General features: G+C 35.8%; 1 protein-coding gene across 2 annotated transcripts in view; it reads left to right on the top strand.

Moving 5' to 3' along the window:
- Positions 1 to 17,678, top strand: part of SLC7A11 (solute carrier family 7 member 11) — a 72,826-nt gene that overhangs the window by 2,019 nt on the left and 53,129 nt on the right. For both annotated transcript variants that reach the window (XM_026499352.4, XM_048212202.2), the window contains 3 exons: positions 2,375 to 2,501; positions 6,347 to 6,462; positions 14,015 to 14,140. In XM_026499352.4, the coding sequence (XP_026355137.1) occupies positions 2,375 to 2,501; positions 6,347 to 6,462; positions 14,015 to 14,140 (369 nt within the window). The remainder of the gene's footprint in view (positions 1 to 2,374; positions 2,502 to 6,346; positions 6,463 to 14,014; positions 14,141 to 17,678) is intronic.

The raw sequence follows: 17,678 nt of genomic DNA, 5'->3' as shown, positions 1-17,678 counted from the left end.
TCTTCTTAAACGACTTTATGCACCCTCAGTCTTTAATTTTCTACAAATACTTGGTAAATTGAGAATAAATCAATGCCTAATAGGGAAAACCATAACCAATTTCCTGAACTTTTCATACTTACATCCATGCAGCTCCCACTGTGTGATTTGATGTGTATACACAATAAAAGGTTATTCAGATGCAGTCAAATGGATTGGGCCAAGGATTGAACCAGTGAAAATGCTATTGTACTATGAAAATATGGTTCTGTGTAAGTTTATCAACTCAAGCAGATGCTCAGGAAAGAAGAGTTAAAAGGACTAGCTAAAGTTACACTTGAGTTGGTATTCTTTGATTACTAATCACAGGGAGCATGCTCCTGTATTAATCTACTTATCTGTATTTGCATTTTATTTGTCATTTAAGTTCCTAGGAGCTTTTTGACTGGAGTGCTTTCCTAACAGGAAGCAAAGTAAAATGTAAGGAAAACAAATCCTTTTTCTTAAAACTCTAGAACTCTGGGACCAAGAGTAAAGAATCTGTATATTTGGTTTACAATTTTTTTTTAAAGCCAGGGTCAATACATGGATTTTTACATCCTGTTTTGAACTTTTTCATCTGGGTAAAATGGTTATGGAGCTTGAGACTTTTAAATGAAAATCTCATTCCTCCAGAACTCAATTTAAACCTAGGGCAACCGTCCTGGAGTTTCAGCAAAGCATACACAGGTCTAGGTATTGATTCTCTGGCAATAAATTCCGAGGTACTTAAGACTTTCCAATAACATTTTATATTGGATGCTTTTTTGTACAGGCTACCAACATGGCGACTAGTTTCCAACAGAGTGAATTGAAGCTAGTTGCAATTAGTTACAAATAGGCTAATATATTAGTGATCCTCAAGTATCAATCTGCAGACTAGTTACTTTAAAATCATCTGTACAAATTTTAAAATAATAGATTTCTTTGGATCCCTCTATTGGAAATCTGGACTCACTTGGTAGAGAACAGGTATGGGGTATGGGGTATGGCCTTAGAGTCTGTTCTTTGTGTGTATTTAAAGAAAAAAATTACTTCCGGTGATTCTGATACAGAGCTGGGCCCAGGAATAGGATAAATGATACTAAGATTTCACTGAATATCCAAATTTTACTCCTCTTGGACAGTTCTGCCTGAAGCTTTTCTATTCAGTAATAATTTCCCACACTTTTAGTCTCTGAAGTAGCTCAGCCAAAAATTGTATTACATTTGAGTACTTTGCAGTATGAATAGAATTTTTCACATAGTATCAAGATGTATTTTTCATTTTCCTGATAGTTAATTGCTCAAATTAATAAGTACATTTCATGAGGTGTTCTTTATGTATCAGGCCCAGTACTGTCCTTGGCGCCCATTATCACATGTAGACACACAACTCCCTTATGAGGTGAGAATTTAGACCTCCATTTCACAGAGGAAGAAATGTGGGTTTGGGGAGGTTACCTAACTTGCTTAGGTCCATGTGAATTGTATTGCCAAATGTTGAAATACTGTTTCTAATTAATTTTACCTAATATACATAAGTTATGCATCTCTTTTTAAACAGTATGTTATTTCAACTACGTAGAAGTATGCACTTCAAAAAAATACCAGAAAATCTTTTCTAGAAATAGAATATCGGAGTCAAAATTCATTTTGTTGACAAACCATATCCTACAAATTAAATGAGGTCTTGCAAGGCCTAGAGTCTATACATCTCTGAAGAACACATAAATCTTGATAATTTTGACGTGCAACAGAAATATCATTTATTAAAAGGATTCTTAATATAATGAAGTCAATTTGAGATAATTCCTTGTCTTGGTGTGTAGTTCCTTTAAAAACAGGTTAGTGTTGGGGCGCCTGGGTGGCTCAGTCGGTTGGGTGTCTGCCTTCAGCTCAGGTCATGATCTCAGGGTCCTGGGATCGAGCCCTGCATCGGGCTCCCTGCTCAGTAGGAAGCCTGTATCTCCCTCTCCCACTCCTGCTTGTGTGCATGCTCTCTCTCTGTCAAATAAATAAATAAAATCTTAAAAAAAAATAGGTTACTGTTATTGGCATCTATCTTCTCTTTTCCTCAGGTTTAAGATTAAAAATTCTTAATAATATACTATTTTAGAAGTTTGTCTTTACCATTTCAAATGAAATTACATTGTTTGAATACAATGAACTAGATCTCAAATACGAGAAAGTTATAAGGAGAATTTGGTGGCTCCTAACGATCAGATGACTGTTTCTTCTCTTGAGATAAGGACCTCATTCAGACCAAATGATGTAGTAACAGCTCACATAACGTGAACATTATTGCATCAATTGTTCTATTGGATGACTTGGTAATATTTTAACTTTGTACCTTTTTGTTATGCACATTTCACAGGAGCCTTGTCCTATGCTGAATTGGGAACAAGTATAAAGAAATCTGGTGGTCATTATACATACATTCTGGAAGTCTTTGGCCCATTGCCAGCTTTTGTACGAGTCTGGGTGGAACTGCTCATAATACGGTAAGAGGATAGATAAGAAAAATACTAAGGAAAAATAAGTCCATTCATTACACCCTTATAAATCATCTTAATTATTTTTAACTAATTAGAAATATGCATGTCATGTGACTATGTTATAAACATGCCTATTTCAGGGTTTTAAATCTGTGATGAAATACCTCTGTCAATTAATGTTTTTAACACTGTTTTGTGACTGGCAGTAGTTTGCTATCCATGCCAGACTTTTAAAGTAACTAATTTTCTTTAATGTTCAATTATTCTCTGACATTTCTAGAAAATGTGTTGACCTGAAAGGATATGAAGCATGAAAATCTACCTTGATAAATCATACCTTTTGACTGGCCAGACAAAATTAAATGTTACAGTAGTAGTTGGAGTTTTTCTTCTTGTAGATTACATCGTCGCTTAACTTTACTCAGTTGTCGTGACTAGGAAACTTCTGTGCCTAACAATGTAGTGTGTCACTGAGTCTACTACTTTACAAAAAACAAAACAAAACAAAGCTCGAGTGACTCACTTCCTCTTGTTAGGCAAATCAGTGAACTATAGTTGCGAAAAAAATTTTTATTGCTGTAAGATATGTTCTCCTTTCTAATTGTCTTGGCTTAAAATCAAACCAAATAGTGCTAAGTCACTCTGAATAGCAAATTTCCTTTACCTTTGTGGGAAATCTGTGATGTCATATGAGAAGTTAGAGTATCACAGTTCCTTAAGGCGAACTGCCACCACAATATGCGACTTGGACATTCTGATTGCAGAGTCTAACAGAAATAACTGCAGAAACGTGCTCTTACTGTAAACTTATCAGACATACGCAGCTGAGAGCTCCTGTGAGCTTTTATCCTAACATTTGGGGGCATAAGTGGCAAATGCAGGGTTGTAAGTATCGATTTGACACGAATCATGATTTTTATAGTGGTAGGTATCTCTTTTCTAACAAAGACCTTCAGAGTAGTATTTACTTCTATAAGTCTGTTCTCATTTTAGACAATTTGGCATTATTTTAAACTTGTTGTAATGAAATAATGATAAGTATTTTGGTCCTTTTCTGAAATCTGGGATTTGCCTGGAATGTACCTTCTGCTCTTTTTTGATTTAAAGGTTAACTTAAATCCTGTCTTTTCCACAGTTCATTTCCTGTTCACCCTAATTTATATTTTTCTCTCTTAATTCTTCTGAAAAAAATGCAGTCTTTCCTTATTCAATATGGTATCTTATATTCTTGTGTTCTTACTTAGTATTTCCAGGTGTCTGTGTTCTGTTTCTCCCATTAGAACTGCAGGCATTTTAAGTACATAAGACCAACTGTCACACTTCTTGAAACCATTATAGTCAGTATCCTTAGTATCACAGATAGTAATTTCTTTTTAAGCAGCAATATAAATTCTTTTTGAATAATTTAATTCTTTTTTTTTTTAAAGATTTTATTTATTTATTTGACAGAGACAGAGACAGCCAGCGAGAGAGGGAACACAAGCAGGGGGAGTGGGAGAGAAAGAAGCAGGTTCATAGCGGAGGAGCCTGATGTGGGGCTCGATCCCATAACGCCGGGATCACGCCCTGAGCCAAAGGCAGACGCCTAACCGCTATGCCACCCAGGCGCCCCCTTAATTCTTTTTGACTGAAAGCTTGAGGCTACAATATTTTGAATACAACATTCTCAGCATTCAAATGAGGATGCTGCTTATTTACAGTGCTGGCCTAGTAGGATGGTGGGCTTTGGAGCCTGATAGAGCTGCACTTGAATCCCTTTTCGCTATGTATTTGTTGCACGGCTTTGGCTGATTGTTTGGCATTATAATGAACATGATCACTCTGTTCACAGTAGCAGAGATACAGTGCTCATTCACTTATTTATCCGTTCCTTAAACAGCTACTGAGTGGTGAATGGTAAGTTAAAGAGATCTACAGTGGAATGAGCCACAATTCCTCTTCCCAAGTAACACATAATTAAACATTAGTTTAACTGCAAGAGAGCTGCTTCATGGTGTGTGTGTGTGTCTGTGTGTGTGTCTGTGTGTGTGTACTGACAGAGGAAATTACATAAATATATTCTAGAAGGTTTTTTTAAAAGAGTTCATATATTCCTTTGTAATAAGAGACTCACATTGCTTGGTTGGTCTTCCAAATAAGCAGAGTAATGAAAGACTTGAGGGATGACAAGATACCTAGGTACATTAATATTTCTCATCTGTCGACAACGTCTGTGGTGCCTAAGTACTTAAAACTATGCTTCAGACTTGCCAGGAATAATCCGTAGAACACAGATTTCAAGAAAATAAATATCATACATCAGTACATAGCAGGGGTCATTACATTGAATTCACACATTAACCATATATTCAAATATTTATTGGGTTTCTATTTATGATAGATACTATACTAAACACTGGGGACAACATAGTGACTAAGATGGACAGAGTCTGGAATTCATGGAGCTCAGGGTCACATGAGGGAAATAGTTATCAATCAAGAAATCACATAGTGAAGATAAAGTTGCTACTGTGATAAGCACCATGAAAGGGAAGCCATGAGATTCAGTGAGAGAGTGTACTCACTCATGGAGCTCTCACCCAATCGGAAGGTTAAAGGAACTTCCTTGAGCAAAAAAAGATTGAACAAAGATATGGGGTATGAAAAGCTGTCAATGAGTTGCAGGGGTTCCTGGCAAAGGGTATTCAGCTCCTTCTGGTGGGAAGAAGCAAACCAAGAGGAAGGGAATGGTTAGACCAGATGGAGCTGTAACTGAAGGATTTTGCTTATCCTGAGCATGTTTTAAAAGCACTAAAATCACATGATCAGATTTTAATTTATACATTAAAAATTTACAAATGATGAAGAATAGGAAAGATCATCTTTTGGAGGTGAAAGAGGAGAAGGTACTTAGGAAAAGAAAATAAAAAACTATATGTTGCTCTCTAGTGCAAGCAGGCCAACGTTGGAGCATAACGGTGGTCGGTTTTCTGACAGTCTAGGGATTGAGCATGGTGCTGAGTAACTATGAGAAGAGAAGCTGAAAGCAAAGATTGCCATGAGACATTGATAATTCCATGAACTTGCCTGTGTACCTAACGAATATGCATTCTTATAGAAATATTTTTAAAGGCACATGCAATTTTCGCATAGAAATATTTGAAGAATTAAAGTAGAATCGTTTGTTACCTATTTTACTATAGACCTGAACTTATTTAGTTTTCTTATCTCATGCCTGTTTTCTTAATTGTATAAAATTGCAACAGCATTTCTACTTTTCAACTGATACTTCACCTCTAAATGTTTCTATGAAATTCAGAATAATCACTTGGCACTTCAAGTTTTTGTGTGTGCTGGAAAAATAAAAAGAATACAATGTCAAGGACAAAAGCACATATGTGCAATGAGCACTTATTAATAATAATTTTTGAAGTTGGGTTTTGTATTCATTTTCCGGACCATGTCCCAACTCCTTAGATCTGTACCCTGAACCGATTCGTGTGGTGGCTGGAGCTTAGCTGTTGACTTATTGAGAAGACCGCTTCTCGTAAAGCCCAGCTCTGTCAGGATCTCAAATAATAAACTAGATTTTTAAGAAAAAAAAAAAAGTCAAATCTAGGAGAACAGGGACAAAATTGATAGCACCCAGTCTTACTTCCCTGCATATGGGAAGTTTCAACTAGCCACCAAAACTATAGGCCATGTTTTACTTGGAATGTCTGTGACAACCTAAGCAAATGTGAAGTTTGGAAAATTATAGGCTTTTATATTTAACATGTTCTTTATGTTGAATAACATTATCTCAAGGTAGAATCAGTTTAGTGAAGATACTATTTGTTTTTTCCTTTGTTAACCTAATTTCTTTTTTCCAGCCCGGCAGCCACTGCTGTGATTTCTCTGGCATTTGGACGCTACATTCTGGAACCATTTTTTATTCAATGTGAAATTCCTGAACTTGCAATCAAGCTCATTACAGCTGTGGGCATAAGTGAGTATCATAGGTATAAATATGAAAAGGGAAATAAAAAAGAAAAGTGTTATAGTTTTAGCTGCCCATTGATGGTCATGATAAAAGTCGTCTTTTCATATTTGATTATTAGTAGCACTTCTCGGATTAGGTCTCCAAATTAGGAATTTGTTCATTTTTATCAATATGCACAAATACTAAACATTTTTAAAAGAAATAAAAAGAGGAAAATACACAGTATTACACAAGTGATATGAAGGCAAACCTTCGAATATTATGAGAAACAATAACTTAATTCTAGATGCTAATTGAATTAGTTTTAAGAATCAGTATGATCACATTTGATTAAGTTTGAACTATTTGATAACAGAAAACTATACAGGAGTAACTGAACTGCATACTCACGAAAAAATTTCAGTTATGCATGACTGAAGTATTTCAATAGAACAATGACGAGAACAATGCACATTTGCCAGTAAAGAGGTGAGTGGTTTTTTGGCAGGAAAGAGTCAGGAATTCCACATAAAAATATAACGTGTATATGTAGTATCTAGTGTAGAAACATATATTTTTGGGGGCACCTGGGTGGCACAGCAGTTAAGCGTCTGCCTTCGGCTCAGGGCGTGATCCCAGTGTTATGGGATTGAGCCCCACATCAGGCTCCTCCACTATGAGCCTGCTTCTTCCTCTCCCACTCCCCCTGCTTGTGTTCCCTCTCTCGCTGGCTGTCTCTCTCTCTGTCGAATAAATAAATAAAATCTTAAAAAAAAAAAAAGAAACATATTTTTGAACTTAGGTTCATTCTGTATTTGCTACTTTATCCACCAAACAGGCACACACTATTATTCTGTGAAATCTTTGAAGAAAGACAAAGAAAAATACTCAAAGTAGACATTTCTGAGTTCTGGAGAGGTAATGGCAAACTTAATTCATTGTTTCCTTAACACACACTACAGATGTGAGACTCAGGGACAAATCGTTGAACCTTTCCACACCTCAGTATTCTCACCTGTAAATCCTAGGGAGTCTCGCAGGGTGTTTTGTGAGGATTAAATGATATTAACTGAGACAACATATGTATAGTGTTTTGGGTAATGCCTGCAATTTATTAAGAACAAATTGCAAATGGTAGCTATTTATATTCTTGTGGGAAAACATCATTTGAAGTTCCATGAGACCAAGGGCCATTTCATTGCTGTATTTCCAGCCCTTCACATGGCTCCTTGTGTGGTATTGGTGTTTAATAAATATTTGTTGACTGACTGATTTTATGAAAAGAGGTCTAAGAATTTTTCTGTAGCAGAAAAATCTACTTGTTAAACCTGGAGGATTACACATCTTCAGTTTTCTCAGGCAGTAGGACAGTGGTGGTAAATGAAACAGAGTTTGTTCAATGTGATCTTCACATCTAATACCATGAGGTTTTGTGGGATGAACTGTCTTAGCACAGTAGTTACTGCTTAGGCACTGAAGACAAACAGCCTGGAATTGAAACTTATTGTGGCAATTTCTTAGTTATGTGATTTGGAGCTAAATATTAAACCTTCTTAAGCATTGCTTTTATTTATTGGTAAAATATCTGTGAGAAGATAATCTGTCTTGGATGGCTGTAGAAAGTTGAAACTACATCAGGTTTTTAAGGCCTTTAGCAAGGTGCCTTGCCCATAGAAAGTTCTTGATAAATCTGGTGTCCCACTTGAACTAACAGCCATTATTGTAACCATTATATTCTTGTCTCTCGAATGACTGAGGCAGAATGCTACCACTATTATTATATTTGAAAAGAAGATAGAGGTAATGTTTTTAAAGAGATTTGTAAATTTATAATAGAAGTTTTAAAGGCTATCTCTAGTGTAGGCACATGTATTTCTCAATTTAAAGAATTAGCAAACTTTCAGTAGATTTTATGTAAACATTTACAAGTCTGCAAATATTGCCTGCTTTGGACTTTAAATGAGATGGATGATCATGACATATTACTACATCTAAGAGTCTGGAAAACTCTTTTTCTTTATCCCAATGCTATTAAACTTTTTGAAGGGAAAATCTGTGTTTTGGAGGAGACGTTGGAAACCATTCAAACAAAAATTTTAGCACAATTGTAGGTAAGGCTAACGAAGCAAGTTGTGGTTTACCAAACTCCTGTAGTAGAGACTGGTGATAGAAGAGTACAAAGCCTGAATCTTAGGTGAATCTTAGATGAACCTAGACCTCTTATTCATTTGTGCCATTAGTTAGAACATTAACTTACAAATTTTGATGTTCCGTTTGCAAGTTTGAGATTCTAAGGAAGTGCCTTCCTATAATCAGAAGCACCGAAAGAGAAAAGTAGTGGTAGGTAATATAGGTAATGCAAATCAGTGGCCTCACGGGGAAAGTGAGACTCTTCTTTGAGAAGAATTTAGCCTTCATGGAGCAAGGGTGGACATGAAGAGGGACAAGGAGAAATTTACCTGGGGGCAAATCTCTCCTATTCTAGTTGAAAGTGAGTGTCGGTGATTTTCTGCCTGCGAAGGGTGGGAGGTTAGTGAGATGTGGAAAACAGAGTCTAATTGCATGAATTGCTTCCCTGTATTCCTTGGGGAAAGGAAATAGTTTGTGATAGTTTGAAATCTCTAGTTCAAGTGTAGAAGAAACGCAAACCTGAAGGATCTTGTTAGAATCAAGTCACCGAAAAAAAAACGAATTTCAAGTTTTGTAAAATGTTAACCAACAATTTGAGAAATGATAGTGGGGTAGGAGTGGGGAGTTACTAAATGCTAATTTATGTGACCTTTGTTGAAAGTACTCAATTTCATTTCTGTCAATTTAATAAAGATGAAAAGTTTTTGCTTATCCAAACTCCTGTCCATTTGGATAAACTTGTCAGGCACAGAGAAGTCTAGCTGGGAAATCTCACACATTCACATGAAGTGCTCTCCTCCAGCCCAGTCTGAACATCACACCCATGCAATGCCAGCAAGATTCCCTGTCCATGGAACTTTGGCAAGCATTGAATGATGTTCGATCTATAAAATGATATCCAGTCTTTTGTTCTGGTCTCCTGAAACTCTTCCCTATATATAGTATACACTTGAATGGCAGAATATTATAATAAAAATACTTTCTTCAAAATGTGAAATCTCATCCCAGACCCATGCCTAATGATCTCCAAGTGTCATTTCCTTCCTTACTTAGTGTGTGTATGGGTGAGTAAAGATCCCCACCCTGCTTCTCATACCTGGTGGGAATAATTAGAACCAAAGAAAATAACACTTGTAACTGCATTATAAGAAAAAAATTAGCCAGTTCCATTCTATATCACTGTACTTTCTTTTCCCAAACTCTTTTCCTGGCATCACTGAATTATATGAAAAAAAAAATCAAGGATCCGTTCTGGGCTGGCATTTCAAATACAGCATGTGGAGTGTGGTTTTGCTTAAATATTCTCAAGTCTGGCTCTACCCACCCCTTTTCTAGCATGCCTAAATTACCAAGACAGTGTATTCTTAGGTAGATATACATGGTATTGAAATATGTAAGCACTGAAAACCAATAACTATATCCTTCAGGAGGATGACAAATAAAATGTAGGATCAAAGTATCCTGAAATCCTAGCCAAAATAAACATGAACCTTAGCAGAGAGGCAGAGCCATTAGGAGTTTGAAAGAACTAAGTATACTAGTGAGATCATGTGTGCCTTTTGAGCTACTTCCTCATTGTTACCTGTGAGTTAGGGGTAAAAGTGTGGACTCTGAAGTCAGTTTACCTAGGCTCCAGACCTGTCTTTACACTTACCTGTGTGAACGTAAGCCTGTTAGATACTATCCCAAGTTTCAGCTGCCCATCTGGAAAATAAAGACAATGATGGTGACCCCATCACAGAAAGATGAGGATTAGATAACATTACCCATGTGAAGTCTTTGTACAATGCCTGCCATATAATAATAGTTTACAATTATTTAATGTTTACCGATTTTATTCTCAATATTGAGATCCTAGATATAGACTGTCTCTCCTTTTTAAAGATGTTTATGGGTAGAGGTGTTTATCTTCTCTGAAATCAATACATCCAGGAAATGACTGCTAACAAAGAGAAAGGTGACCCAAGCAGCTGTTATAAAAACCATGGAATGATTGACTTTAACTCATCATGTGGCGTCCCTACAGCATCCATATATTTTATCAACTTAGCATGAAGCGGTCAGAAGTAAGAAGCCAGAGAGAACCTAAACCTGGGAGAAAAACCAGTATATCCAGGCTCAGTAATCTTACTCAACAAATCCAGAGATGGACTTGAATTAGAGAAGCGCATAAAGAAACACTTGCCAGTCCTTCACATTTCCCTAAAAATCCTCTTCAGAAACCGCTCCCTTCGAATATGTATTTCTTATCTCCAGGATTTATACATATAGCTTTTGGCTGTGTGTGTTTCAGTTTTTAGAAAACTGCACTAAAAATAAGTAAATAAAAATGATATGTCCCTGTATTTTCATTTTGGTAAGAAAAAAAAAAAGCCAAAATTGATATAAGTAGTTTCTAATGTATGAAATTTGCAATTATTATTCAAAGGAAGTAAAGCTTGGTGGGACCACAGAACTTACTCAAATTTCTTTTTTTACAATGTGGGTAGATAGGCTATAAAAAACAAAGTAGATATTATTTGTTGCAGAAACTCAGAAATCTCTTGCATTTAGCGAATCCCAAAGCCCCTTTTCAATATTGTTGGATAAGCAACATATGTAGACTTAAATTTTTGTGTAAAGACACATGATGAAACAGTACTTCTAGTCACTTGAGGACCTTCACGGTGCCTCTGTACTGGCTGTCTTGTTAAGCTGTATCCTTCAGGTCATAGAGTACATCTCAGCTGGAATTTGGTATACCAAATAATGAGTGCAGTGTGTGGATGTTCAGATAAAGTGGGGTTTTGAGAAACCTTTGAGAGGAATCAGTTGTAACCAGAATTTTTACTTCAGCTGCCTGAAAGGAATGCAAGGTGAGATTATCAATTCATAATATTTGCTTGATTTTGCTTTCCATTTTTCTAAGAAAACTTTACAAAATAGAAAACCCCAAATGCCCATTTTTTCCCTATTTCAATAGGCATTAAGACTTATACTCTTTATGAAAATAACAAATCCTCTTTCCTCTTCTCAAATATATAGATAGAGGTTCCAAAAATAAGAATGCCTCTTTCTTTGTCTCTTCCCTCTCTTCCTTCCCTCCCTCGCATCCACCTTTTTTTTTCTTCCTCCCCCACTTCCTCCTTCCTTTCCCTCCTTCCCTTTCCTTCCCTTTCCTTCCCTTTCCTTTCCTTTCCTTTCCTTTCCTTTCCTTTCCTTTCCTTTCCTCAATCCTTTGTCCTTTTTTTCTCTCTATACAACAGCTCTTTTCTATTGTGGAGTACTTTCAGAAAGAGTATTTTAGATTTTAGGAGCTCTATTTAAAAGAAAACAGTGCTCTTTTGTTGTTGGTGGGAACATGAGTCCAATTTTTTTCAGGCCAATGCTGAATCCCTTCACTAAAAAAATAATGCTTTTCATATGATGACTCATTTATCACAGAGTCATTTGCATAGAAAAAAGAAAAGAATAACTGGATGATGAAGTGGGGAACAGAGTTGCATTAAATTATTTTCAGCATATAAGTGCTTTATGTTGGAGAAAGAAAAATTATTTTTTATTCCCTCTGATAAAGTAATGCACTCTGCCGTTAGCAATGGAACTGTCTTTCTTCATGTTTTTAGCTTCAAACATAGGTAAAATATTTCCCTTAGCCTCCCATGGAGATTATTTGGGGCTCTAGCCTTCCTGATCATTCTCATTATTACTCCTTTGAAACATTTCATCATTAGCAGACCCCTATTTAACTTTGTATGGGATCTTCTGATCCCTTATTTTCCCATCTTTGAATTTTTCAAAAATGAAAATTGTTTTATTGATTTTTCACTTAAAATGCTACATGTCCACTATAAAAATTATTAAATGCAGAAAAAGAAATAAAAATAAAAAATTATTCAGTATTCTGTCATCCATAGATAACTCTGTTAGTGTTTTGGTGAACACTCAGATTTTTTCCCTTCATTTCTCTCTGTCTTTGTGTCTTCATCCATCCTTCTCTCTGTAACTTGCTGTACTGGTAATATATCATGAACACCCTTTCATGCAGCACATATTTAATTGCATCATGATTTTAAATGGCTGCATGGTAAATCATTAAAAAGGTGTACCTTAATTAGCGTTCCTTTAGGGGTCTAGGTTATTTTAAAATTTTTGCCATTACTGTTTGTGTTATGTGTCGATAACATTTACACTGATTCTAAAGTTCTGAAATGAGCTAGTGATTATACAAGGCAATGGAAACTATGAAGATAACCGATGAGTGTATAATAGGAAAACTTCTTATTGCAACTCGAATTATAAAAATCCTGTGTGTGGTTTTGTCCCCTGAGAAGTATGTTCATACATTTGTGTTATTTGTTTAGGAGGGATATACCTTTTTAAAAATAAAGCTTATAGGGGTGCCTGGGTGACTCAGTCAGTTAAGCATCTGCCTTCGGCTCAGGTCATGGTCTTGGGGTCCTGGGATCAAGCCCTGCAATGGGTTCCCTGCTCAGCAGGGAGTCTGCTTCTCCCTCTCTCCCTGCCTCTCCCCCTGCCTGTGCTCGCTCGCTCTCTCTCTGTGTCAAATAAATAAATAAAATCTTAAAATAATAAAAATAAAGCTTATAGATAATAACTGCAAACGTCAGGTATGAAGTGTCTTTGGCAGGGGTGAGGGGTAAGCACTGAATATAAACTTCTGGAAAGAGCATAAAGTTGAAATCCGTGGTCTAGAAGAACCTCTAGAAGTCATTCCAGCTGAGTATAGAAGTCAGGGTCTTAGAGTATCACCATTCATTTCATGCCTTCTTGGCTGAAAGGTAGTTTTTTAAAAGTGAGGATCCAACTCATTCATTTATTCAACAAAATTGTGTTGATTATCTACTTGGACAAAACATTGAGCTGGACACTAGCAACACAGAGGTAGAAAATGCTAATCGTGCTAATTGGGAAGCAGAGAGGAAAAGCAGGGTGCCTGGTAGAGCCAGTTCTGAGAGTGAAGAACAAGGTACTAGCCAACTTCTTGACATCTTTCTTGAGTGATTCCATCCTGGCAGGTGCATATGTGTAACATCATTGCAGGAGGAAATAGTTGCCTGACTTACAAAGCTGGAGATCATATACAGCGATTTGATTACATATTATGATGACTTCAGGATTTGGTTAGAAGATATTTTTATATGATTTTTAGGAAACTGCAGTATATGCCCACGCTTATTGACATATACAAAGACCAAGAGATGAATTCTTACTGTCCAATGGTTTTATCCAAGCTTCTCGAACTTCAATGTGCATGGAAATCACCTAGACATCTTGTTGAAATGTATCTATTAGGTCTAGTGCAGTGCCTGAAATTCTGCATTTCCAAAATGCCTCCAGGTAATGCCAACTTTGCTGGTCAATGGGTGGCGCTTTGAATAGCAAGGACCTAAGGTGTCTTCATGCCAATGAGAATTCATCTTCTGTAACTTCATCTATTTGTTTGCAGCTGTAGTGATGGTCCTAAACAGCATGAGTGTCAGCTGGAGCGCCCGGATCCAGATTTTCCTAACCTTTTGCAAGCTCACAGCAATTCTGATAATTATAGTCCCTGGAGTTATGCAGCTAATTAAAGGTATGGACTGGAAAGTAAATGCTTTTTAAAATACGTATCTGCTTTTGATCTTTCCTAGCACTAACTTTCACTTATACGAGCAGAATCCCTTAATTAGTCTCTGTTTGTGGAACTTAGACTCTATACTGTCATCTAATTGATTTGAAAAACTGCTGCATTGGGGGTGCATTGGCATTTACAGTTCAATGGCAACAAGAGACTTAAGACTGGGCCAGGCAACAAAATAAGGCATCAGTGAATCCTCTCCATATAAAGTCTTTGGAGTGAAAACTCAAAACAGAAAAAGAAAGCTGTCATTAGTTTTGACTACAGATAAGTATATCCTCTTATATTTAAGGTACTTCACTAATTGTAATAAAGACAAAAAAAAAGGATATCTGGAAAATAATGAAAGATGACCAATAATTCTTTTACTCTATGGCTATTATTACTTTTACCTTGAGAATAATCTTGACAGAAGGGGAGTCAGATATGAAAATAACATTCCTAAAAACCAGATATTATCTGACAAAAAAAGTTGTAAAAACTTAATTTTTATTATTACATATTTTTAAAATAAAATATGCATTTTTATGGGAAGGTAATATTTTGGGGGAGTATTTGTAGAGTTGACTGTTTAATAAGAAAAGATGAGATAGTTGAGCAGGTGTTATTTAGAGTTTCAGCTGTTTTAGGGAAGAAGGTACATGTAATTGCTTGGATTCAGTGGAAGTTATTGGAAGAGCAGGAGGTCCAGGTCAATTATTTAATTAGCAATGGGCTTGGTAGTAGGAAATAGGAAAGTAAGATGAAATTTTGAAGGACTGACATATAATTTGGGCATGTTAAGTATTTAATGTTTACACTGATATTATCTGTTTCAGGAAAGGGAATTTAGAAAGAAATTTTATGAAGTTGCAGGAGAAGAATTACACAAAGCAAAACGAAATGCCAAAATTCAGCAAAATCATCACTGATGGTAGAGGCATCAAACAGTAACAAACATTGAAAGATTTGTCACTCTGTAACTAGGGAAAGGGAGCTGCTATTGTCTGTTTACTAATGGAAGATCTTAGAACTCTCCTGGCTAAATGGTTGCATCAAATCCAGCAACTTCGGCCAACTCAGAGTAAACACAATAAAGATTTTAATGCTATAGCTTACATTAAAGAGAAGACATGAGCTCGCTCTTCTAATTCACATTGGCTGCCACAGAGCTGGCCTGCTCATTTTATCCGATCCATTAGAAATGTAGAGCACATAATCTGTTTTGTTAGTGCTTTCTTTTTATGGGCTAACTCTTTAGTCTTCTGTAAGGAGTTTCTTCCATTTTTGGAAAGTGCAGAGACCCTGAGTCATTGACCCTACTTTAGTTCTAGTTTAGGTTCCAAATGATGATATACTATCCTTTAAAACTAAGATTTTTTTTTTTTTTTGGTCTAATGTAAGACTGTAGTCATTTTTTTTTACCACATATTTATATATGTATTTGAGATGAGATGAGGTTTTCCAAATGTTATTTTATTGCAGATTACTTAAGAGCAGAGATCATAATGTATCTTTTGGATCATTTTTGACACTTAAAATAGAATGATCCTTTAATTAATACTTATGATATCTATCAGTGCTTAATGTGAACAGGCTTCCTTTATAGCTCACCTAATAGAGAAATGCAGTAAGAATATTACTACATTTAAAGTAAATTTTAATATTTTGAAGAGCATTCTTAGCAAGCCTATTTACTCTTAATACAAAATGTTGGTTTTTCTTTCTAACTTAATCACATTAATTTGAAACTCCAGGATGATAAAAGCTTTACTATTATAGAGCATGCATTTATTTCCACTCTAATCAGATCCTGAAAATAGTTGTATGTTCTGTATTTACTTACGAGGATTTGTCAAACTTTCCTTTGAATATTATGACTTTCATATTCCTGAGACCTCTGTTATTCATCCAAAATATTCCTGAAGTTTAGAAAAACTTCTCTTTTGTAATACTCTCAAAATGACACTTTCAGGATTTATGCTTTAGGACCTGATCTTTAATAAAGTTTGGTTTTTCTTATTGCTTATTCAATACTCTACTCTTAGAATATTATCTCTTTAGGCCAAGGAGACCATAGATCATGATAAAAGAATATTCAACAGATGTTTTTATCTGAGCTCCAGTATTTCTATTTTCTTTCTATGAGGACACAGAGATGTTTTAGTAAAACAGGCATTTCTGAATTCACTGTGTCTTTTTTTTTATTTTTATTTTAATGAACTACACTTTGGAACTGGATACTTTGGTGGAAAAATTAGTGCATAACTCAACCTTCCCCATTTTTTATCTCAAAGCTCATATATAGTATATTAATACATATTGTCGTCTGGGCAACCCAGGCAACAACTGAGATTTCAGTGAAGAGAGAGGGTCATAATCACATACATCATCTACCTCCCATCCCTCTTTTGTTTTTCTTTTCAGATAGACAATGGATTTTATTTTATAAAAGTGTATCTCACGTATTGCACGGGACATAGTTAAACTAAAAAAGTATGATTTCTACAGAACAATAACACAGTGATAAATATTCTTAATCTTTTATATGCCCATCCCTCCTTTATTTACTTGAGTGAAGACCAATTTTGAAACAAAATCACATTTCCCTTTTGGATGATCTCATTTGCTATTTTCTTCGAGAAAGAGACTTTTTATGTTTAACTTTGAATATTAGCTGACTAAATCGGAATTTTTTTTTGTAATTATCCAAAGGATATACAAGAAAAAGGCCCAGTATGATTCACAAAATAGGAAAAAATGTTATGAATTAAAGCGTTCAATCCACATGTTGATGCAAAATTTGTTAAAACCTATCTATTTTAAAATTTAATTTAATTTCGTTTCAATGCTTCTAGAAGGAAACCATGCCATTCTCTAAGACAAGGTCAATAGACTTTTTCTGTAAAGTGCCAGATAGTAAATATTTTCAACTTTGCTTGCCATACAGTCTCTGTCACAACTACCCAACTCCACTTTTGCAGAGTGAAATCAGCCATGGACTGATGATATCAACCCTAATACACAAATAAGTGAGCCTGGCTGTGTTCCAATGAAACTTTATTTACAAAAGAACCTTTGGAAGGCAAATTTGGTCCATAGGGTTTTCCACCACTGTGGGTACTTAATAGACTACAGGGGAAAACAGAAAGCAGAATGAAAGTTAAATGATATGAGAAGGTGGTTCTTGGGTTTTTTTGCTACCTCCTCATTGAGAGTAGACCTGTGGATATTTCTTTCCAAGTGTAGATGTCAAGAGCAGTCTGCCCCAAGATGGGCCACATTGACATGACCATGATTTTGAGTTAAAAGCAATCAAAACCCAGTAGATTGAGGAAAAGCTCTTTAACTCCCCCTCAACTACCTGCTTATACCAGGAAGAGAGCTACTAACAGAGATTCCTCTTTACCTAAGATACTCATCTTACACAGTAGGGCAACTTTTGTTTTCCAAACACCTCCTTTTACCTTCCTGCTAATGTTCTTTCTCCCTTTTATATCCTCAGAATCCTCCT

This window comes from Ursus arctos, unplaced genomic scaffold, assembly GCF_023065955.2.
Source record: "Ursus arctos isolate Adak ecotype North America unplaced genomic scaffold, UrsArc2.0 scaffold_11, whole genome shotgun sequence".
Classification (NCBI taxonomy): domain Eukaryota; kingdom Metazoa; phylum Chordata; class Mammalia; order Carnivora; family Ursidae; genus Ursus; species Ursus arctos.
The sequence above is the reverse complement of the archived record's forward strand: the minus strand, read 5'-3'. Positions and strand labels throughout refer to the sequence as shown.